This window comes from Podarcis vaucheri, assembly GCF_965113315.1.
Source record: "Podarcis vaucheri genome assembly, chromosome: 5".
Classification (NCBI taxonomy): domain Eukaryota; kingdom Metazoa; phylum Chordata; class Lepidosauria; order Squamata; family Lacertidae; genus Podarcis; species Podarcis vaucheri.
This window is the reverse complement of record NC_138763.1, coordinates 15794814-15818962: the sequence shown is the minus strand read 5'-3', so window position 1 is coordinate 15818962 and position 24149 is coordinate 15794814. Positions and strand designations below refer to the sequence as shown.

Below are 24149 nucleotides of genomic sequence, written 5' to 3'. Positions count from 1 at the left end.
ACTGTTGTGACTCACAGCCATTGGTAGATATATCTTTTGTGAACTTGTCTCTCAAGATTTGCTGCGTCAGCATATGATTAAATGGCACGATCCTTTAACTATCATCCGCCTTGTGCATTGTTTGCATATAATTCCTAAATGTTGTCATGTATGGGTTCCTGCTGAAGTCTGATATGTTTATTATTGACAATTCATAATGCAGAAATGCATCCTTTGTTTCTTTGTAACGCTCCCTCCAGGGCAGGGATGGTGGTGATTTACAAATAAATCAATAGATATTTTGTTGCCACTTCAGTTTCCCTGATTACCTTTGAGTTTCTGCAGAATAAAAGCACCCACAAACTTTTGATATGGTTCACCTTTTGCATGGGGTCCTGGATATTTGTTTTTCCTAAAAAGCAACACAGTATTTGTCTGAAGTTGCTGGTTTTATGGTCTGTGTTTGTGTGGGTTTTTTTTAAAAAAAATATATAAAAAAGCAATGTCATCTGAGGAAAAATGGTAGCTTTTCAGCAAGATGTTCTTTATGCTAATTGCTGCAATTTACAGAAGATAAACCCTTTTATGTGGGATTGTTACAAATAAAGCGGTTTTGTTTGGATACTTTCAGATTAATCTGCCGTGCTTGCAATTAGGTATACAAAGAGTTCTTCTAGGGTTAAGGAGGCTTTGAAGTAGATGTGATGCAACTATGCTAACGAATGCACATCAGACAAGAAGACAAATTCCAGGCTCTTTTGTGCCTTGACCATCCAGCTGTGTACACACCTCTAGTCACCCATGCCTTATCAAGAGCTTTTTTCTACATGAACCGTTATCGCCGCTCCTTCCTTCACTCAAAACAGCAAGCTGTGGCACGAATCTGTCTTCTATGCAGATGTGCTCTTTGTTGCTAAATTAGGACTTTCTTTTCCTCTTGTTAGATTTTTGGTGAAACAAGTGGCAACCCCCCCCCCCTGTATCTGCATTCATGGGGAAACTTGATTTTATGAGCTGTTAATACAGTGGTACCTTGGTTTGTAACCCTTTCGGATTACAACCATTTTGGATTACAACCATGTCAAACCTTGAAGTGTGTGTCCCATTTTTTGGATTACAACTCATTTTTTTTGTTTTTTTTGGGGGGAGGCCCCATTGGTGAAAACACGCCTTGGGTTACAACCTGTTTTGGTTTACAACTGGACCTCCGGAACGGATTATGTTTGTAAACCAAGGTATCACTGTATACAGATCTTACTTTCCGACCAGTCCTTTGTCCTGGGAATTCCATCCAAAACAGGCCGAGTTTTGCAGATCTGTTGCCTGCCCGTTTTAGTTGGCGTATGTCTTTCATCATTAGCCTCAGTTCTCTGTAGTAATTTCCTAGTTCTGCAAGTGAGAAGCAGCACCATAATTTCAATAATAATAATAATAATAATAATAATAATAATAATAATAATAATAATAAAAATTATACCCCGCCCATCTGGCTGGGTTTCCCCAGCCACTCTGGGCGGCTTCCAGCAAAATATTAAAATACAATCATTCATCAAATATTAAAAGCTTCCCTAAACAGGGAGTAAATTGCCGCTGTTTAGTGTAGGATCAATAACATGCCTAGCTGTTGATTGTAAGGCTGAGCATCTCTGCCATTGTCGAGATGTCACAGGCTGGGCGCAGACATCCTGTCGCTTAAGAATTAATGGTGACCGTTGACCTCTGTGAATCACATTGTCTGTTTATTGTATTTAGGAAGCTCTTTGCCGCCCAATCAGCTGTGTCCTGTAGGTGGTTTATGAAGGATGAAGTGGTTCATACAGAGGAATGGTCTTATTCTGTCACGTTGCCATGTGACTCAGTTCTTGTCTCCGTCTGTCTTATTGGGATCTATTCCTAGCAACTTTGGGTGTGTCAGGAAGTCTCCATGCATCTATAGTGCGTTTTGGGTACCGAAATGTTAATCAAGAGACTTGCTATTTAAAGGCAAGAGCCTCCTTGGGCTAGGAAACTCAGCTCAGTTGTTTTATTTATAGCAGGCAGTGTGTGTTCATGTTGGATGAGTCTGTAAAGAAATTGTTCTGAGGACAAGTAACTAGAAGGCAAGCAGTTCCAGAGTCTGACCCGTGAGGTTTTGTGGAAAGGGTAAACAGAGTTGTACATGGCCCCCTCCTCAAATTCGGATTGAGGTTGTGCTGCTGTTTTCACAATCCAAATATCTCCCTTCCTTTGGAGATTTAATTTGGATTCATGTAGAGTTACATAAATTGTTATTATTAGCTTTTCCAGTCAAAATTCGGACATGGAAGTGAGGAACATGTTTTGGCATGCATTAAGAGTCAAGACGTGTGTTTTTCTAGGAAACTTGAATTCTTATGTATGGTATATTATGGGACTTGAAACATCCTTGCAACTCCTAACATAAGCTAACACTTAACTCATTCATTCAGGTTAACTGGCCATAGATGGACATTTCTTAGATAAATGCTGCTCTAGTCTGTTGGATGACTTGTCTTTCCCCATATGGATCTAATAAATATTTAGTGGTTGTTGACATCTTGAGTTAATTTCAGAGTCTTCCCCCCACAAAAGGCACATCATTTAACTAAAGAGCTGTAGGATATTGCATTATCAATTTGACGCACAGTTTGATTACAGTGAGGGTCAAATGGCAAGAGTATTGGCTTAGGATGGTTCCAACTTTCAAAAAGTTGGAAGCATATCTTGACTTCCTGGGTCTACAGCTTAAGCTTAGCAATATTATGAAAAATTCCCCCATATGCCATGGATTTAAGTGGGTTAAGACATATGAGGATTAATTGAAAATTAGTATTCCTTATACATTTCCAGTCAAGCACAAGGAATGCATATAAATTCTGAAAGTGAAACCAAAGCTTTAACTTGTTTCAGTCTTTTGTAAGCATTTTGCAGCTCAGGCTTTGGTTTGGTTTGTTTTGTTTCCCTGCTGCCCCAAAATGCAGTGGAAAATGTAATCTGCCCCTAGAGACTCAGGGACTTCCCTGCATTTTTAATTTTGTTGTTCCCAAACTTGCCCTGTAATTGACAATGCTGTTAGCAGATTTAGTTTAGCTTTTGCCCAGAGAGCGTAATGATGGCTGGATTTGTGTCCCACAGGTGAAGTATTAACGTAGCCATCTCTTGTCAGCCTTTTAACCTCCTAGAATCTCCTTAATGAACTTCTATAGAAAGCCAGAAGTAAATTGGAAATTCATGTGGTTTTGACTGACAGACCTTTAGAAGGAGAGAAAGAGAGAAACCTATTTTTTTTTGCAGACGCTTCCATCAATCATGCGAAGGAGAGCGCTATCATAAGCATGCCAAGCGGTTCTTGAATATGTTATTAGTGAATGTCTAATTTATTTTTCTAAAGTTGGGCAAATAATGGAATCATGTGCTTCCACACCAGCCCTGGAAAACCATATTTTAACATGTCAAAAGAAAATAAGTCACAAATGTAAAAACAGAACAAAAGCCCAACACGAGTAATCTGTGGTTTTGCAAGAGGGACTTGTAAAAGCAAGGCTGTAGGGTAGACTTCTCTTGTCCTTTGTGCCTCTTAAAGTGGGAAATTGTGGATGTGGGGGATATAGAAAATATAAATGACTTTGTGGGCCTTTGATAGATGGGTTGAGTGAAGGTGATTGACACTTGAGCAAGGAAATGTTTGTTTATGTTTTGGGGCAGAGAGGAACCAGTGAAAGATATGAGGTGCTCTCAGATTAAGAAAAATAAAAAAAGCAAGTTCCATTCTGTAGACTTTGAATACCACTTTCAAAACGCCTGATTTTTGTCTGCTTCAAAGAATTCTTTATTCTGTAATCTTGCCAATATTGATTCAGTCACTGCTTCCATGTTGGATAAATGTCTTCTTTTGATTGGTTTCATGTCTTAACTTCTCGTTCCATGCAGCACCTGTTCTTAAGACACACTTCCTGGTTCCAATCTTTTTACCCCAGTGCAAAGATTACTGTGGTGTATTGTGGCAGCTTAACCACGATGGGCCTGTTATTCAAGGGGGAAATAAATTGTGTAGTCTAGGGAAATGGTCTTGATCTCTAGAAACTTCTACTGGATCATGCACTGCAGGAGAAGAGACCAGAGATGGCTTAATGTCAAAGTTATAATAGGTTACGTTCAGGCACTAGGTGCTGGAAGTATATAAAGTGCTTTTCTGGTTCTTTGTCGAAGTATCTATTTCCTTAACCTGTGGAAGGACTTCATTTGTGTTCTGCGGTGCATTTGCTAGAGAGTCAGGATTATAGCCTTGTAAACCAGTGTGAAGGCACAATTAACATTGAATTTATAAGACCTGTTCTTGAAAAGTTGCCAGAACTTTTCTTTGATAGTTCCAGAAGTGTTGGCGAGGGTGTCAGCATTTACAGCCTGAGAACACTGCATTGCCTGGTGTCATCCAGGAAGTCTAGCTTTCTAAATATTGGAAATATTTGCCAGAGCATGCTTAAAAGTTCTATCCTTCCCCACATTCCTTGTGGCTCTGTAAATAATCTATATTGTGCGCCCTCCATTTTTAGGGGTGCGCTAAGTTTGAAAAAGAAAGGCTTTTTTCTAACTCTTCTCTGCTTGAACTGTTATTTAATGATCATCAGTGGTAAATTTGTACTTTGGGAGGGTTAGCTGGCATTTTATTATGGCATAATCTATTATGGTTGAGACATTTGTAAAATCATGTTTGTACTTCATTGTGTGCATTTGAAATGTTGCAACCTGTCCGAAACCTCGGGATAGGAGTATGGGTGCAAATTTTTTAATCTAACCCCCTCCCCCGCATGCCTTGCAAATGTTTTTCAAGGCAAGCTGCCATGTCGGAATGCAAAGTATATAAATTATAAAAAGTTGGGCAGCAGGTACGTTGACCATACCCTGACCTTGTCTTTGATATCTGAAGACAGTTTCCAGGTATCCCTGCTGAGAGAGGTTGTAGGTTGGCGACAAGGGAGAGGGCCTTCTCAGTGGTTTCCCCCCATACTGACTATGGAATGCTTTCCCCAGCAAAGCCCACCAGACATCAACATTAACTTACAGTGGTACCTCAGGTTAAGAACTTAATTCGTTCTGGAGGTCCGTTTATAACCTGAAACTGTTCTTAACCTGAGGTACCACTTTAGCTAATGGGGCCTCCTGCTGCCGCCACGCTGCTGCCACCACGTGGTTTCTGTTCTCATCCTGAAGCAAAGTTCTTAACCCGAGGTACTACTTCTGGGTTAGCGGCCTCTGTAACCTGAAGCGTCTGTAACCTGAAGTGTCTGTAACCCGAAGTACTACTGTATTTTTAGTACTGGCTTAAGATCTCTCTGTTCTCCCAGACTTTTGAGAGATTATGATAATCATGTTTAGTGCATCTGTGTGTGAGAGTGTTGGAGGGGGTGGTATTTTATTGTTAAACTTGGTGGTTTGTGTATAAGTTGCCTGGAAATGTTTTTGAATTATTATTATTATTAATAATAATAATTTTAAGTATTCTATACACACACACACACACACGACAGAGAAGCTTTACCTAAGGGATAAGGTGCATGCAACATTTTATGGCATTGTGCTACTATCTTAATAATAATAATAATAATAATTATTATTAATAGCCACTCATACATTAAATTGCATAAAAATGATTAATATAGAATGTTTCTCTGACACAATATCTGCTGAAAGTCGGTTTAAATTGTATGTTTTAATTTAGAAAAAAATCAAAAACTTGAAAATTCTCCCAAACTACTTTGAGAAGGACCATAGAAATACATATTTTAAAATGGTGGGTGATTAACAGAGCTATATAGCCCCACCTTGTGCAGTGCTGGAATCAGAACACACTGTTCCCCCATCCAATTTGAAATCATTCTGGACCTGTTTTAGCTTTGCAAATGTGCTAGCAGTTTTACATAATGTACTTGTCCAAGAGGCTAAAAGAGTCCTCTGAGACTAGGCTTTGGGTCATTCAGAAGTCTGGGTAGTATCAGGGGGGCGGGATGGGGATGATCAATTCACCTGTTGATTATCTGATGCAGGAACAACAACAGCAAAATCTGCCCACAGATCTTGAAGCTAGTTGCCCCAAGTGGCAAAATCTTATTGGTACTGAAGTAAGAATGGAATTCTCAAACGTTATTACTCAAGATTTATATATGTGTGTTTTTCTTTGACGTTTAGGAGGCCCGCTGAGGAAAATTCTCCATGAATGTACGTCACAATGATGATGACCGACCAAATCCCACTGGAGTTGCCATCGTTGCTGAATGGGGAGGTAGCTATGATGCCTCACTTAGTCAATGGAGATGGAACTCAGCAGGTCAGTAACTTCTGAAAGTGACAAGTTGAAGAGCCAATTGACTTACTTTGAATATGCCAATTGACTTACTTCAAAGATTTGAGAGATTCTGCTACACCACACGTACTTTCTCTTTGTCTTATGTGCAGCTCATGCCCATATTAATAAAACATGCCCTTGTTTTAGAAAGAGACTCAGACATGAATTCTGAGGCCTGTGAATTAAATAATATAGCATATGACTCACTTAAGGTATGCTGCTTTGTCCAGATTACCTTGTGGGTAAGATTACCTTGTGCTGCTGTGGCCTCCTTTGGGGGGAAAGTCGGGATATAGAATTAAGAACTAATAACAAATAACGGTTGTGCTTACTGTTTTTGGTTCTTTAATTTATATTGTACTCTGGAATTTATATTGTACCTGGAATTGCTCAAAATGGCTTGCATGTGGTTTTGAGCAGGTCTCCCAGTCAACCAGGGACGCAGGTGGCGCTGTGGGTAAAAGCCTCAGCGCCTAGGGCTTGCCGATCGAAAGGTCGGCGGTTCGAATCCCTGCGGCGGGGTGCGCTCCCGTCGTTCGGTCCCAGCGCCTGCCAACCTAGCAGTTCGAAAGCACCCCCGGGTGCAAGTAGATAATTAGGGACCGCTTACAAAGCGGGAAGGTAAACGGCGTTTCCGTGTGCGGTTCTGGTTCGCCAGAGCAGCAATGTCACGCTGGCCACGTGACCCGGAAGTGTCTTCGGACAGCGCTGGCCCCCGGCCTCTTGAGTGAGATGGGCGCACAACCCTAGAGTCTGGCAAGACTGGCCCGTACGGGCAGGGGTACCTTTACCTTTACCTTTACCCAGTCAACCAGTTTGCAAGACTCGCATTCAGCAGCAGAACTGGGTCATGATTTCGGACTGTTCTAATGTAGACAATAACATACTCAAATGCTCATAATACCTTTCAGGTAAAGTAGACATTAGCGTGGTGTCGGGAGCGAGCCACAGTAAGTCACACTGTGCGAGCTGGAGCTAACTCTTATTAGCAAATACATGATTTGCACAAATCTTGCTGGCGTGTTGGGCCTAAATGAGCGCAACAACTCATCTCCAGTAGTTCTTTCCCGCATGAGGCAGTTGCTGAGGCAACTGTTGCCCCCCCCAAAGTCCCCTCCTCCCCATGGTTTCCCCCTAGCAATTGGAGACTGTGTCTGTGCGCAGCCGACCTTGCCTCCGCCCTTTTCATGCCTCTTCTGGTTCTGGGAGGCCAGAGGGAAGGGGAGCTTGTCGCAGCAGGAGGGGGAGACACCCCTGCCTCTTCACCAGCCTGCCACACTTTTTCCTCTTGGGCCTCCCTCCCTGCCCTGCTTCAGCCTCTGCCTCTGATTCTGGACTTTTCTCTGCCCCAGGTTCTCCAAGCTGACTAAGCCCTGTTACCCCCTTCACCTCCCAACATCTCCTCTTCCCAGTCTTCTCCCGCTGACCACTCATTGTTGTCTGACCACCACTCTCTGGACTCGGAGCCTTCTTCCCTTGGGAGTTCCCCAGCTGGTTTTTCCCATTCACATACAGTGGTGCCTCTGGTTACGAACTTAATTCGTTCCGGAGGCCCGTTTTTAATCTGAAACTGTTATTAACCTGAGGTACCACTTTAGCTAATGGGGCCTCCCACTGCGCAATTTCTGTTCTCATCCTGAAGCAAAGTTCTTAACCCGAGGTACTGGGTTAGCGGAGGTATTTCTGGGTTAGCGGAGTCTGTAACCTGAAGCGTCTGTAACCCGAGGTACCACTGTAATGTGTGGTTTTTTTGGGTGGAGGGGCAGGTTCCCATCCAAGCCTGTACCTGTTTTTAGCCAGGTTGCTGCATCACGAACCTTCAGACCATAGAAAGTACATTAGTGTTGCACACCAGGAGAGAACATTTTAATTTTTACTGATTTACATGTATAAATGGCCAGTTTTGTGAGTGAGCGAGGGTGGGGAGGCTTAAACACAGCAGGGTTAAAATAGTCATGAGGGTGGATAGAGGCAACGAAGGGAGAAAATGATCATTATTCTCATTTTGGAACATCTGCATTGCGTGCTTCTCTTTATTCAAGCAGTTTGCCAGTCAGACAATGGCAGATGGTCATTCCTCATTATTCAGAGATGATCAAAGAAGACCCATTCTGTCTGACGTCAAACTTTGCTTCATAGTCCCTGACTAGAATACTACCTTGTAACTGTACTGCATAAAGATAAATTAAGAGGGTGAACAGCAGAACCTTCTGTACCAGTGAAACAGGGCCTTAAAAAAAAACCTAGTAATCTGTATGTGTTTAAAGAAATCTAGATGGTGTAGAAACTAGATGGTATTAAAATGCATAGGGAAAAACATAAAATAATCAGTTTGTGGGGGATGTTCTTGCAGTAGACTGAGAGGAACATATTTATACAGTGGTACTTTGCTTCCCAAACATAATCCATTCTGGAAGTCTGTTCCAAAACCAAAGCGTTCTAAAACGAAGGCGTGCTTTCCCATAGAAAGTAATGCAAAATGGATTCATCCATTCCAGACTTTTAAAAACAACCCCTAAAACAGCAATTTAATATGAATTTTACTATCTAACGAAACCATTGATGCATAAAATGAAAGGAATAATCAATGTACTGTAAGGTAAAGGTAAAGGGACCCCTGACCATTAGGTCCAGTCGTGACCGTCTCTGGGGTTGCGGCGCTCATCTCGCTTTATTGGCCGAGGGAGCCTGCATACAGCTTCCGGGTCATGTGGCCAGCATGACTAAGCCGCTTCTGGCTGAGGAGATTTCACCCCTCCCATACCCAAGAATCTCCTGACCATCTCCTGATGGTCTCTGCTGACTCTCCACAGAGAAGAGGAGGCGTGTCCTGCCTATTTACTTATTCTGCCCAGCAACATATCTCTGTGTGTGAGAGAGAGTCAGTCAGTCAGTGTATCGGAGAGAGTGAGAGTGTTAGAGATCCTAGAGATAATATTGCTGCTAAGAGCAGCTGCAGACTCTCAGTGTAGCATTGATTTATGCTTAGAATATTCAGCTCTGTATATAGTTTTGTATCATAGTTGTAGTTATAGAATAAAAGGAAGATATTCTACAGAGTGGTTTATACTCTGCAAGACTCTGCAAAACTCTGCTGCGCAACGACTGTATTACTGAGACAGTGAATCCAGTGCTCTCAGCTCTAAGCTGTGAGTCCACAGCACTGTGACCTGTTCCTGTGAGAAAGGAGGTCTCTGGCGGTGCTACCCAGCTCGCCTAGCCCAGTCGGGGTTGAGGTGCATGAGTCCAGTTGGTGCACTGGCTCTAGGGCGATGCTGACACTGGCGAACCAGAGCAGCGCACGGAAATGCCATTTACTTTCCCGCCGGAGTGGTACCTATTTATCTACTTGCACTTTGACGTGCTTTCGAACTGCTAGGTTGGCAGGAGCAGGGACCGAGCAACGGGAGCTCACCCCGTCATGGGGATTCGAACCGCCAACCTTCTGAGCGGCAAGTCCTAGGCTCTGTGGTTTAACTGTACTATAAAATAAATAAGACAGTATTGTAGATGATAAAAATTTAATTCCCCCCCTTAAGTGCACTGATGATAGTCATTGTTTAGATGGGGGCTTTTATCCATTTCTGTGGTCACACAATCAATCATCAATCAATCAATCAATCAATCAATCAATCAGTAGCTGAACTGGGTTTCACATAGTCACAAAAAAAAGTCACAAGCCACAGTCACAAGTCAGTCCCATAGAACGAAGAACAAGTCACAGTCTATTCCAACTCTATGATTCTATGATTCAAATAAATGAAAAAGCCACACAAACAAACAAACAAAAAAAGCAAAGACAAAAGTTCCAAATATCTCATCTTTATTGCGTGGGTGCTCGGGACTCAACAGCCAACAGGAAGCCTCTGATTAGCAGCGGGAGACTCTATTTACAAATGAAACACACTCAGCAGGAAGCGGAACATGTTCCACTTCCAAGGCAAAGTTCACAAACAGGAACACCTACTTCCTGATTTGCAGTGTTCTATTTTCAAGTTGTTCATAAACTAAGCTGTTCTAAAACCAAGGTACCACTGTGGTTAGAATTACAGTATGGTAGAATTGGAAGTGAAGTCATTTAGGCCAACCCTCTGCACTTCAGGGACGCGGGTGGCGCTGTGGTCTAAACCACTGAACCTCTTGGGCTTGCCGATCAGAAGGTTCTTGGTTCAAATCACCGTGACGAGGTGAGCTCCCGTTGCTCTGTCCCAGCTTCTGCCAACCTAGCAATTCAAAAGCACACCAGTGCAAGCAGATCAATAGGTACCACTGTGGCAGGAAGCGTTTCCTTGCACTCTGGTTTCCGTCCCGGTGTCCCGGTTTAGTCATGCTGGCCACATGACCCAGAAGGCTGTCTATGGACAAACGCTGACTTCCTCCGCCTGAAAGTGAGATGAGCGCCACAACCCCATAGTCGCCTGTGACTGGACTTAACCATCCAGGGGTCTATTAACTTTTACCTTTTACTTTACTTCAGGAATCACAACTAAAGCACCATCCAACCTCTGCTTAAAAACCTCCAAGGAATTGAAGTCCATCACCTTCCGAGGGAGTCCATCCCACTGTTGGAACAATTCTTACCATCATAAAAGTTCTTCCTGAAGCTGTTTTCATATCAGTAGGGCCTCCTCAGGCAGGGGCATTTAGCAGTTCTGCTACTTGTTTTAACTAGAGAGGCCAGCAACCGAATGTGGGACTTTCTTGTATGCAAAACACATGCTCCACCGCTGAGTCATGGCCCATCATTCTGGTCTCGGTCACTTTGCTCATTTCCTGACCTTCTGCAGCTGCTCATTGCATATGGTCCAGGGCTCTTTCCCCCCTTCTCCTAGCATCAGATGGCTTTTCAACAAAGGCAACTTCCTGATTTCTAGTTAAATAGATGTTGCTCCAAACATAATCTAGAGGCTTGCCAATTAAAACAACCCAATACTTGCTCATCAGATGGGGAAATAGCTGAAATTTAAGCTAAGTTATGCAGATAGTGGAGAAGAACATCTTTCCATGCGTGCGCGCGCTCTCTCTCTTTCTCTCTCTCTCTCTCTCTCTCTCTCTCTCTCTCACACACACACACACACACACACACACACACGTTATTAGTGCTAACCTGCAGTCTGTCCTGTCTTGTAAATGGAACAAACTGACTGTTTCTAATGGAGAATACAATGATGAAGTCTAATCTAACAAGCCTCAGCTGCTGTGCTTGAGATGTTCCCCAGAACTGAGTCAAACCAGAGGTAATATGGGACAAGATTAAAAACCAAATGTAGTTGATCACAGACATTCAGTACAATTCCATTATAACACAGTACAGCGGTACATTGGGTTACAGATGCTTCAGGTTACAGGTGCTTCAGGTTACAGACTCCGCTAACCCAGAAATAGTACCTCGGGTTAAGAACTTTGCTTCAGGTTGAGAACAGAGATTGCGCAGCGGTGGTGGCAGGAGGCCCCATTAGCTAAAGTGGTACTTCAGGTTAAGAAAGGACCTCCAGAACGATTAAGTTCTTAACCTGAGGTACCACTGTACAGTGGTACCTAGGGACTTGAATGGCTTGGCTCCTAAGCAAATTGGCTCCCGATTGTCGCAAACCCAGAAGTAAGTGTTCCGGTTTGCAAATGTTTCCCGGAAGCCGAACGTCCGACATGGCTTCCATGGTTGAGTGCAGGAAGCTCCTGCAGCCAATTGGAAGCCGCGCCTTGGTTTTCGAACGGTTCTGGGAGTCTGAACAGAGGTACCATTGTATCCTGGGGATATGTCCTTGGGTTAGTTCTGTTTTGTACTCAAAACACACCTGCTTAGAAAGGTTTCAAGCTCCACCTGTTTCAAAGCACAAGATTTCTGGTTACAGAGTCATGAGTTCAGGTGTTGTCCCTGACATGATTGACAGGTGTGTGTAAGGGAGAAGTGGGATCCTGTTTGCCATCCATGCATTGGGGGGGACACATGTCTGAGGAGGGGGGCCTGTTTTATGCACACAGACCCCCCCCCCCTGCGATTTATAACTCTGTACAACCAGAGTCCAAATCATGGAGTCACCTACCTGCACAGAATAACTCTGGGCATAGCAGGCTCTGTGGATGAGCCCTCCATAGCGATGGGTTAGGAAGCCAGAGACCACTCTGTAAATTACATGGAGGATATAGATCATGAGTAGGCAAACTAAGGCCCAGGGGCCAGATCTGGCCTAGTAATGATAATAATAATTTTAATTTTAATTTTAATTTTAATTTATTTTATAACCCTCCCATCTGGCTGGGTCTCCCCAGCCTCCCTGGGCAGCTTCCAACAAAGTATTAAAATACAGTGGTCTGTTAAACATTAAAAGCTTCCCTAAACAGGGCTGCCTTCAGATGTCTTCTAAAAGTTTGGTAGTTATTTTTCTCTTTGACATCTGATGGGAGGGCGTTCCACAGGGCGGTTGCCACTACCGAGAAGGCCCTCCGCCTGGTTCCCTGTAACTTGGCTTCTCGCAGTGAGGGAACCGCCAGAAGGCCCTCGGAGCTGGACCTCAATGTCCGGGCAGAACGATGGGGCTGGAGAGGCTCCTTCAGGTATACTGGGCCGAGGCCGTTTAGGGCTTTAAAGGTCAGCACCAACACTTTGAATTGTGCTCGGAAATGCCTTCTAAGTCCGGCCCGTGGACGGTCCGGGAATCAGTGTGTTTTTACGTGAGTAGAATGTGTCCTTTTATTAAAAATGCATCTCTGGGTTATTTGTGGGGCATAGGAATTCATTCATTTTTATTTATTTTTCAAAATATAGTCCAGCCCCCCACAAGGTCTGACGCAGCAGTGGACCCTGCTGAAAAAGTTTATTATTTTCACTTTCTTGAACGCAGTATGGGGTTTTTTTTTTTGGGGGGGGTGCTGCTGGTATGGAGTAACATTCAGCACAGGCTAAAGTTGTTTAGTCCAGAATCTGGTTTGCTCGCTCATCCGCTGTTTGTGAGAAAGAAACCTCTGGGTTTGAGGCTTGGGGAAGATTCAGTGGTTGTTGTTTTAATCCTTTGCCACTTTAAGATCTTTGCACAATTGTGCAAAGGGCTTTCAGCTTTGTGGGGATGTCTCAGGTGAGTATGTTCAAGCGAGCACACTCGAAAAACCCTCTTCAGACTTTCACGCCAATCGTGCAAAAATCTGAAGAGCAGCCTGCACACCTGAGGACAATAAAGGCGGAGCTTGCATGTTTTATAGCTACCAAAGCATTGTTTTCTATTGGCCCAGGAGCTGGCATTTAGGTTTGGTTGTCTTCATTAGCACAGATCACTTTGCTGTGGCCTAACAAACTTGAATGGCTGATCAGGTGCTTAAGGGTTGGCTGTCCTCTGATGGTTGCAACTGCTGGAATGCAATACCCAGTGCAGCATAAGAGAGAGGAACACAGCCAGCTAGGAGGGCATTATTATTATTATTATTATTATTATTATTATTATTATTATTATTTGCAATTTGAACCTGGGCAGGACATGCAGATGGAGATCTGGAAGACAGTAGCTGGCAGACGAATTGCAGCAGGAAACTTACACATACAACACACTTGAATATTTGTGGTGCACTCACACCTGAAAGCTCTTTCCAGAGTATCAAATGACTCTGTGTAGGTTGAAGTTGTGTGTGTGTCTGTTTCTGGAGCCCATGGCCACGTCATCCTCCCAACTAGTTCATTGCATCCACACTGGAAAACTGCAGAGGTCTTTTAAGGTCTAGCTGGAAGGAAGATAAGCATCCGTACACAATAAGCCTTAATTTCCTTCTGTTGCCGCAGCATTCTTTCCTTAATTTTTAAGTGAACACTCCATCTTTTTGGGCTAATTATAACGTTCAGAAACAATGAATTCCCTTTTAGAAAGAGCGAGAAGGAACAACAACAACAAAAAACCCACACAAAATAACTGCTTCAGCTCGCTATCTCGGAAAGTTAACTTTGAGCCCCAAAGTAGTTCCAGGATGCAAAATATTGTTTTGGAAGACTTGGGAAATAAATCTTCCAAGTGAGCCTGCTTACCACCAAGGCATTCTTGGTCGCTGTGTATAAACAAAAGGGAGCACAATGCGCCCCGACATTATTTGTCCCAGATGGAGTTCTAAACTTGGCTCCTTCTCCTGCGCTGATCTCATGGTGTACCAGCAAAACTCCGGAGTTAAGAGACGTGCATTGCATCCATTTTATTTCTGTGTGATTGGTGTGGGAGGGGAAGGCTCAGGGGGTGTTGGGTGGAAAATTTGTTTCATGGTTCCCCCCCTTCCTTCCCCCTCCCTTCTCTGTTCTTGCGGAGGACGGTGGTAAGGAATGTGGGGCTCATGCCAAGGAAGAAACAGCATTGCATAGTGGGGTGTTCTTGGTTTTGTTTTTATTTTTCCCCTCTCTGAGTACCTGTATATAGCTTAAGAGGAACTGAGAAAGGGCTTTCTGGGTAGTTGATGTGTTTGAATAGCAGAGGGGAGGAGCGGGTTGTCAGTGCAGAACTTCTAAAGCAAGATACAAACATTCTTGCTTTTTTCAGAGTCTTACTCAGAGCACAGCTTTGTGGGGATTTCACAGTGCAGCAAACCAGAATTCCAGGATGTGAGGAGCCTTGTATTAGACCGGGCCAGGCCCGTGGGTGGGTTAAGAGAGACCAGGCCCTTCATGTTTTCACACAGGGTCCTCTTCAGCAGCGCTCTTGGAATAGCCACCGTTTTCTTCCCTTCAAAGCCTCTGCTGCCCAGATCTTCGGCCTGGAGAGCCTCCAGTTCTGGATTCCTGAGGCCAGGTGGCTTGAACAAAGTTGAAACAAGGCTGGCATCCTTGGACCCTGGCCAGGGTCCCAGTGGCCTGACACCATTCACTGCTCTGCTACATTCTTTCGGGAGGGGGAATCCCCCTTCAATGATTTTCTCGCCTAGCTAGGCTAGATCCAGCCACCATTTGAATTTCTGACAGGGCTCCCAATCTGGGATTATTCCAGGGCAATGGAAGGAATTTCCAGCAGTCGTTGGACCCAGTTACCCAGTTCTGCCCAGACTGCGTGAGGTACCTACCAGTGGGCACTTTGCCCACGGCCCCCTCAGAGGGCTGAAGCTGAGCTGAAGCCTGAAATGGCAGCGAGCCGAAAGTCCATCTCTATTGACCAGGGAGAAGACCAGGCTCCTAATATTTATAGCACACACCCTACCCCACAGCCCAATAAATGACTTCAAAATATTGGCTCAGCAATAGCTTCTGACTCCCACTAGTTACTAGGAACAGCAAAATGCTTTCTTTTCCCTCAGCCTTTGGTCTCTGCTGACTTAGATTTGCAGATTTGTACTTGGATGTGCAGATCATCTTAGTTTGAGGATCATGGGGTTCAGGAGGTAATTCAAGGACCACCTCTCCATATGAACGGACCCAGACCCAGTAATCCTCATCTGAGACCCTTCTTAGTGTGTCTTCTCCATGAGAGGCCCAGAGGGCAGCAACGCAAAAACGGGCCTTCTCTGTGGTGGCTCCCCATTTGTGGAATGCTCTCCTCAGGAAAGCTCACCTGGCGCCTTCATTACATATCTTTAGGTGCCAAACACATTCCTCTTCTCCAAGGCCTTTGGATAATGAAACAATCTATGGCAGGGGTTGGCAACCTAAGGCCCATGGACCCCCACCACCTGCTCAGGGACGCTGCCCCCCCCGCCAACCACTCGGTCAGCTCCCATGCGCCGCGCTAAACCGGTGCGGGGCAGAGTGGGGACCGCCTTCTGTGATGCTGGCTGGCTTCCCATTGGCTGCAGGAGCTTCCTGCAGCCAATGGGAAGCTGTGCATGCCTCCTCTGTGCTGGAAGGAGCGCCGGAAATAGCATTTGTGCATGCGCTCGTACACACACTCCGGCCCACTGTGGAATCTGTGGGACTGTGAACCAGCCCAAGCCACAATAATTTTGCCGACCCCTGATCTATGGCCTTTCAAGCTGTGGAAGGTATTGCTTTTGTTACGTATTGCTTTTTATGTTACGTATTTTTATACTGTAAATGGCCCTGTGATCCTCAGATAAAGGGCAGTACAGTGGTACCTTGGGATGCGAACGAGAGCCCCGTTCGCATCCTGAACGTAACGTAACCAGCGTCTGCGCGTGAGCAGGTCGTGTTCTGCCGCCTTCGCGCATGCGCGTGACATCATTTTGAACGTCTGCGCATGCACGAGCGGTGAAACCCGGAAGTAACGCGCTCCGTTACTTCCGGGTTGCTGCGGAGCGCAACTCAAACACACTCAACCCGAAGCACATTCAACCCCAGGTATGACTGTATATAAATTTAATAAATGAATAAAAATAAATAACAAGAACCACCCCTTGAGCTACCATTTTGCACTGGGTTCTGGTTGGTGGACCTCAGGATTCTGTTAAAAATCACAACAGTGAAACAGGTGCTGTAATCCTGAGGCCCACCTACATCTGTTTATTGAGCATTTATTTTCAGTCAGTGGGTCGTCCCCCTTCCCCCAAGTGAGCTGTGCTTTGACTCAAGGTGGGTCAAGCAGTGAAATCGCCACCCTTTTCAGAAAACAAGCACCTTTGTGACCCGTCTAGTCCGGCATTCTGTTTCCTGCGGAAAGAAAAGACTTCTTAAATAATGATCGAAACCTGCTGGGATGCTTTGAGCAGAGCATGTTTATAGTTGAAGCTGCTTCCCAGGTGCCTATGGGAAGCCCCCAAGCAGAACTCGAGGGCAAAAGTGACTGGTGTATAGAGCCATTTTTTTCCTTGAAAGAGAAGTTGGCTGGAGGTGAAATAGTAGGAGGTACTTGTAGCAGTTGGGTAGCAGAATGAATTTTCACTCCTGACAAGCTGCATCTACAGATATTCCATCTATTAAAGGCACAGGAGGCCTGGTGATCCTTACAGTGTATGGTTTAAAGTTTATTAGTGGGTCCCATGTTGCAGGTTGCCGGAGATGAGAGAAGCCAAAGGCCGCTGGTTATAGAAATCTTATGTAACACAGCTTGTGCTGCTTATGCTCCCATGGACTAGCACCGGGCGATACCTGGTTTTCAGCATCGCGATATATATCACCAGCTAAACATCGCAAGCATATCACAAAGTCTGAAATAAGGTCGGAACTATGTAGAGGCAAATAGTAGGGTTGGGTGATAATCTGGTTTTCAGCTTCATGATATATCACCATAAAGCAGGGGTCAGCAAACTTTTTCAGCAGGGGGCCGGTCCGCTGTCCCTCAGACCTTGGGGGGGGAGGACTGTATTTTGAAAAAAATAATAAACGAATTCCTGTGCCCCACAAATAACCCAGAGATGCGTTTTAAACAAAAGCACACATTCTACTCATGTGAAAACACCAGGCAGGCCCCACAAATAACCCAGAGATGTGTTTTAAATAAAAGGACACATTCTACTCATGTGAAAACATGCTGATTCCATGGGCCGGATTAAGAAGGCGATTGGGCCGGATCCGGCCCCCGGGCCTTAGTTTGCCTACCCATGCCATAAAGCATCGTGATATATCACGACGTCTGAAATATGGATGGAACCGGCTTTCAACTTCCAGCCCTTTTTTTATGCCTATATTTTAGTTTATTGCCCCAATGAGGAGCCGTATTTGAGTGGCTGATCTTACAGATATTTTGTGTGCTCTTTATTGTTTGATTATTTTTAGCTGAATGATAACCTGCGGTTATGAGGTCACACAATGCTGCTGGGATTAAAGTAAACGAGATAAGGGTAGACCACCCACAATAGGCCACCCACAGGGCAGAGAGTGGAGGTAGCATGCACCCAGAACCTCACCAGTTAGCAATCAATGTCTGCAATAATGGGGAGAGAGGAGGCTCCCCTGCCCCGCCAGGTCATCTCACCCCACCCCAAAATTGGAACAGGAAGCCACGTCCCGCCACCTGTGTTGGACAAGGTCTGGTCTGAGACAGAACCACGGTTGCCATGGAATTCTAAGCTGCCCCAGGCAAGATGGCTTCTGCATGGATTTATAAAATGCCAACTTAGAGAGGTAAACTAACAGAATCCTAATCCTGTTTTTGAGAGTCAGACAATAGTCGCAGATACTTGAAACTGGCACATTGCTAAATGGGAGTACCTTGACAGGAGGATAGAATTCTTCTTGTCTACAATGCCAAGTTGGGCCTTGCCAACCGTAATGATATATGGAAGTTTTTTTGTTTTTGTTTTTGGCGTGTTTGTTCTTGTTTAAACATGACAGTTCCTGTGTTCTGGGTTTGCCTTTTCCTAGTGTTTTCCAAGAAACAGAACCTGCCCACCAAGTTCTATGGGCCTCAGCAAAATGGACTGTTGGGGAGATACACAAATCTTTTATCCCTCTGCAGCCAAGAGGCAGGAATCGCTAGGAACTTGATGCAGCCGTTTGTTGCTCATTCCAGCGATGCCCTTGAACCGGACCCTCATACGTTCCCCTGCATGTCACTACCAGTTAATCCTGTGGGAATGTGGTTGCAGTGCAGCAACATCATCTTCCACCTGTCCATGGCCCAGTCTCTGCTGAAAGAGAAACGTGTGTGTGTGTGTTTGTGTGTGTGTAGGCTGCATTTTACCTCATGCAGAGCACACATATGCATTGCCCTCCTTTGAGGCCCTGCAGTATGCAGCCTTATTTTCTTGACTTCACTCTGTTTTCACTTCTAAGCTTTTTGAGTACCGTATTTTTCCGTGTATAAGATGAGGTCTCCACCCCCTCCCCAATTTTTTAAGTTTAAAAATGTGGGTCATCTTAGAGCAGTTAAATATATAAATAAATACGGTGCTTGCCGCCATACACGCTCTGGCAGTTGAAGCTCCTCACAGTAGTGAGCCTCAGGGCCTCCTTATTCTGCTTTCCTCCTCCCACTCAGCCAGGAGGGAGGCTGAAGGCGGTCCGTTTGTGCCGCACTGAGTCTGGGCGGTGGCTTCGCGCAATCGGTTTCGCGCCGCTCCAGTTGGCTGTGGCGATCGACGATACCTAACCCCTCCGTGCCTTTCCCTCGGGGGCTCCTTAGTCTGCTTGCCTTCCCCTACTGAGCCTGCCCTACAGCTGGTGGTGAGGCTGCTGATGATCCATTTGTGCCACGTGGAGTTTGTGGCTGGCTACGCACGAGCATCGCTGCTGCTCCAGTTGGCCACGGCGATTGAAGTAATACCACCCCTCCACGCCTTTCCCATCATAGAAACCTTGCACGCCTCCCGGGTAACGACGCCCCCCCAATAAGCTCAACAACTCTGGGCTTCCCTCCCCCCAAAAAGCTCAGTGATTGTCTGACTCTGCCTGCGAGGGAACAGCTGATAGGTGGCTTGTTAGAGGTGCGCGGCTGTCAGCGTTGGTATGGCAGGTGAGCTATTTTCGTCAACAATTAAGCTCAATCTCCCCCCATTTTCTTAATTTGGAGTCCCCAAAAATAGGGGTTGTCCTATACCTGGGGGCATCCAATACACGGAAAAATACGTTATGTGTATGAACCCTGGTCCATGGGGACTTTGAAGCTGTGGATTTAATAACTCCCCCTGCGCAATGTGGCCATGTCCTCCCAGGTTCCTGCGCATAAGCTTTGCATTGTTGCTACATTCCTTCTCTTCTACCTAACAAGCGTGAACTGGAAGTAGTAGGGAAGTGTTAAAAAAAAAGTCACCTAGCAGTCTCCTGTATGCTTTTCTTCGTTCCCACCTTCCTGCTGAAGCATCCTTGTTGGAGCTGCCTGGGGAACAAGCCACAGTGGACTTAGTTGTGTTGGCCGGGTGTTGCAGCAGCAACTGGGAAACCTGGAGCTGCCATGGAACGTGGTGGAGGAAAGGAGAAACATCTAGTCCAGCCCCCTGCAATGCGGGAATCTCAGTTAAAGCATCCTTGACACATGGCCACCCAACCTCTGCTTAGAAACCTCCAAGGAAGGAGAGTCCACAACCTCCCAATGGAGTCTGTTCCATTGTCAAATGGCTCTTACATTCAGAAAGTTCTTCCTGATGTTTAGTTGAGTCTCCTTGCTTGTAACCTGAAGCCATTGGTTAAAGTCCTGCCATCCAGAGCAAGAGAAAAAAACAAGCTTGCTCCTTCCTGCACGTGAGAGATATTTGAGCCATCACCTTGCCAACAAAGGTCCGTATAGTTAAAGCTATGGTTTTCCCAGTAGCGATGTATGGAAGTGAGAGCTGGACCATAAAGAAGGCTGATCGCCGAAGAATTGGTGCTTTTGAATTCTGGTGCTGGAGGAGACTCTTGAGAGTCCCATGGACTGCAAGAAGATCAAACCTCTCCATTCTTAAGGTAATCAGCCCTGAGAGCTCACTGGAAGGACAGATCCTGAAGCTGAGGCTCCAATACTTTGGCCACCTCATGAGAAGAGAAGACTCCCTGGAAAAGACCCTGATGTTGGGAAAGATGGAGGGCACAAGGAGAAGGGGATGACAGAGGACAAGATGGTTGGACAGTGTTCTTGAAGCTACCAGCATGAGTTTGACCAAACTGCGGGAGGCAGTGGAAGACAGGAGTGCCTGGCATGCTCTGGTCCATGGGGTCACGAAGAGTCGGACACGACTAAATGACTAAACAACAACAACAAAATCCTATCTCCTCTCAGTCTCCTCTTTTCCAGGTTTGCTTTGGGAGTGGTGTTTTTGTCTGGGAACGATAAATTTAAGCCTGCCAGATCAGAGCAGCAGTATACAGAGAGGTTACTGGCTGAATCCAGGGGCTTGCACTACCAGAACTCAGTAGCCACAACTCGAGTCTGGTGGAAACTGAAAAGCTATGGTTTAGGTGTGCATCCTCTTAAGAGCATGACTTGCTGGTTAACCTGTAGTCAGCAATACACGGCAAGAGATTTAAGTGAGTTCTCTTCCTTGTCAGATTAGTGTTCTAGCCTTCCTTTCACAGGAAGCAGTGGAAAAACCCCACAGTTGGGACTGTGGTCGGCTGATTATAGCGTTGGAGCAAAATCGCGTTCCATTTTTTCGTTCAGAAATGGCTGCTTTAGCTTTTGGGAATACTGCAGTTTCATGGCAGAACAGCAGAGTTTTCAAGTGATCGGGGTGGAGGGAGGGAGGAGAATGCCTCCAAAGGAAATCTGAAGGCATAAATCTTTTTTCTTTTCATTTTTGCTTCTGAACTCCTTTTGTGTTTAATAGAATGTTGCAATTCTAAAGTGGGGAATTGGAATGGCTGTCTCAGTGGCAGCACCACCACAAAAATGAAAGAGGGTAAGCTTTGCCAGAAACTTGCTTCATGAGCTGCCGTGGTTTTTGGAAATGGCTGCTTGGAAAAACTTGCATCTGGTATCTCCCAGCTGCTGTGTGATGTGTTGGAAATAGCATGAAACCTTCATAATTGGATGCTTAGGAGCTGACATCCCTTTGGCCCCCAAAATAAAATATTCAAGGTACCCATGCCCTACCCACAAAGTTGATGGGCACTGCCATTCAAATGATGTTTGTGTGCTGCATCTTGTGATTGATTATGTGGGGGCAAGGCTTACCTGTCCATCCGTCGTCCCCTTCCCCCTATAGTTTATTCAAGTTGACACCCCTGTCTGAAGGTTTGTCCCATTCCCATGAAATCCATTCTGAATTTATTTGTTCAACCCATTTGGCGAAAGGGGATGCAAATAGGCTTAGAGCATGCTCCGTGAGCATGGGCCATGGTGCGTCAGGGTCCCTCTGGGTTACTCTATCTGGCAGTGGGGCAAATCTGTTGATTGTTCTGTGCAAACAAGAAATACAGCAGCAGATGTGCATCTCAGTTTCTTGGTAGGCTTCTGTATCTGAAAAAAACCCCATCCATGAGCATTTAATCCTATGGTAAACAGGAGCAGGAATGAAATGGCTTTTGTCTTGACTTGCTTAGATGTGATTTGTTAAGCGAAAAACATTCACACCCTTGTGCACAATAAACGAGGGAGCACAGACCCTGTTAGGTTAGAAAAATGTTGGGATCATACCTTTGTGAGGATGGTTCTCTTAAAAAAATAAAATCCTCCTTTTTTGCCAAATGAATCTTTGATTCTACTGTAATAATCAAGCAGTGACATGTCTGTTAATGGACTATTTCAAGCCACAGATGGAAGGATAGGATATTTGAATATTTTCTCCGTATTAGCCACGCATATGCAATCTAGCTGCATGTCGGAAAAGATTCTAGCATAACCTTTCCCCCAGAATACTAACTTTGAAGGTGCAAAGAGTTCTCTCTTAAAAATAGAGAAGTTACTCTCATATTCAGTCCTCTTCCCCCACAGTTTGAAGTACCGTATTTTTCATCCCATAGGACGATCCGTTCCATAGGACGCACCTAGTTTTTTTGAGGGGGGGAATTTTCCCCCTTTATTTCCCCCAAAAAACCAGGTCGGGGAAACCAAACCAGGTCGGGGAACAGCGGTATGGCGGCGCTCCACTTCCCCGTTGTCCCCCAAGCTTGTGGGGCTGGCCGATGTCTGCCCGAAGCGCGGGGCGCTCTGCTTCAGGACGCCCCACGCCCCAGGCAGCAGGCTGCTATCCGCAGCCTAGGGAGCCCTGTGGGAACTCCCGCGGGCTCCCAAGGCTTGCGGATAGCTTCCTGAAGCCTGGAGAATGAGAGGGGTCGGTGCTTCCTGAATCCTGGAGAATGAGAGGGGTCTCCAAGCTTCAGCGAAAGCCTGTATTCGCCCCATAGGACGCACACAGATTTCCCCTTCATTTTTGGAGGGGAAAAAGTGCGTCCTATAGAGCGAAAAATACGGTAGTATGGTCCAATTAGGACTTCTGCTCTTGATCTCTTCGTTACCAGGTTGAACATACCCCCAGCTCACCCAAACATTCTTCATATGGTTTAGTTTCCAGGCCCTTGATTATCTTGGTCGCCCTCCTCTGCACACATTCCAGGTTGTCAACATCCTTCTTAATCTGTGGCGTCCAGAACTGGGCACAGTATTTCAGGTGTGGTCTGACCAAGGCAGAATAGAGTGATACTATTACTTCCCTTGATCTGGATACTATACTTCTGCAGCCTAGAGTGGCATTTGGTTGTATCCAACGAAGTCCTACTTTAGCTTTTTTTTTTTTTGCTTTTTTTTTTTTGATGCCGCATCCTACTGTTGACTTGTATTAAGCTTGTGGTCTGTTAAGACCCCTAGATCCTTTTCACATGTACTACTGGCAATCCAAGTGTCCCCCATCTTATATTTGTGCAGCTGGTTCTTACTGCCTAAGTGTATTAGAACCTTACAATTGCCTCTGTTGAAATCCATTTTGTTAGTTTTCCCCACTTCTCCACTCTGCTACGGTCATCTCAAGTTCCAACTCTGTCTTCAGATACTGTACTTCAACCACCAGTCAAGGACAATGCTCCTGGTTCCTCAGTGCCACCACTTCAGGTGGTTGGAGAAGGTATTGCAGCCTCTGTCCAGTATACCTGAAGGAGCATCTCCATCCCCATTGTTCTGCCCGGACACTGAGGTCCAGTGTCGAGGGCCTTCTGGTGGTTCCCTCACTGCGAGAAGCCAAGTTACAGGGAACCAGGCGGAGGGCCTTCTCGGTAGTGGCACCCGCCCTGTGGAACGCCCTCCCACTAGATGTCAAAGTGAAAAACAACTACCAGACTTTTAGAAGACATCTGAAGGCAGCCTTGTTTGGGGAAGCTTTTAATGTTTAATAGACTATTGTATTTTAATATTCTGTTGGAAGCCGCCCAGAGTGGCTGGGTAATCCCAGCCAGATGGGCGGGGTATAAATTATTATTATTATTATTATTATTATTATTATTATTATTATTATTATTATTACTGTCAACCAAACCAGTTTTATAAAACTGTTTGAGCCGCACTCCTCAGCTGGAGCAGTTGTCCATTCCTCCCTGATGGTTTTGAGCTCTGAGGACAGACAGACTGTATAA

The 24149-nt window shown here is 45.2% G+C and overlaps 1 protein-coding gene across 2 annotated transcripts in view; it reads left to right on the top strand.

Annotated features, from left to right (window-relative positions):
• FNDC3B (fibronectin type III domain containing 3B) overlaps nt 1–24149 on the top strand; it is a 289175-nt gene that overhangs the window by 75845 nt on the left and 189181 nt on the right. For both annotated transcript variants that reach the window (XM_082223929.1, XM_082223928.1), the window contains exon 2: nt 6163–6301. In XM_082223929.1, coding sequence (XP_082080055.1) covers nt 6191–6301 — 111 coding nt within the window. In that variant the 5' untranslated portion in view covers nt 6163–6190. The remainder of the gene's footprint in view (nt 1–6162; nt 6302–24149) is intronic.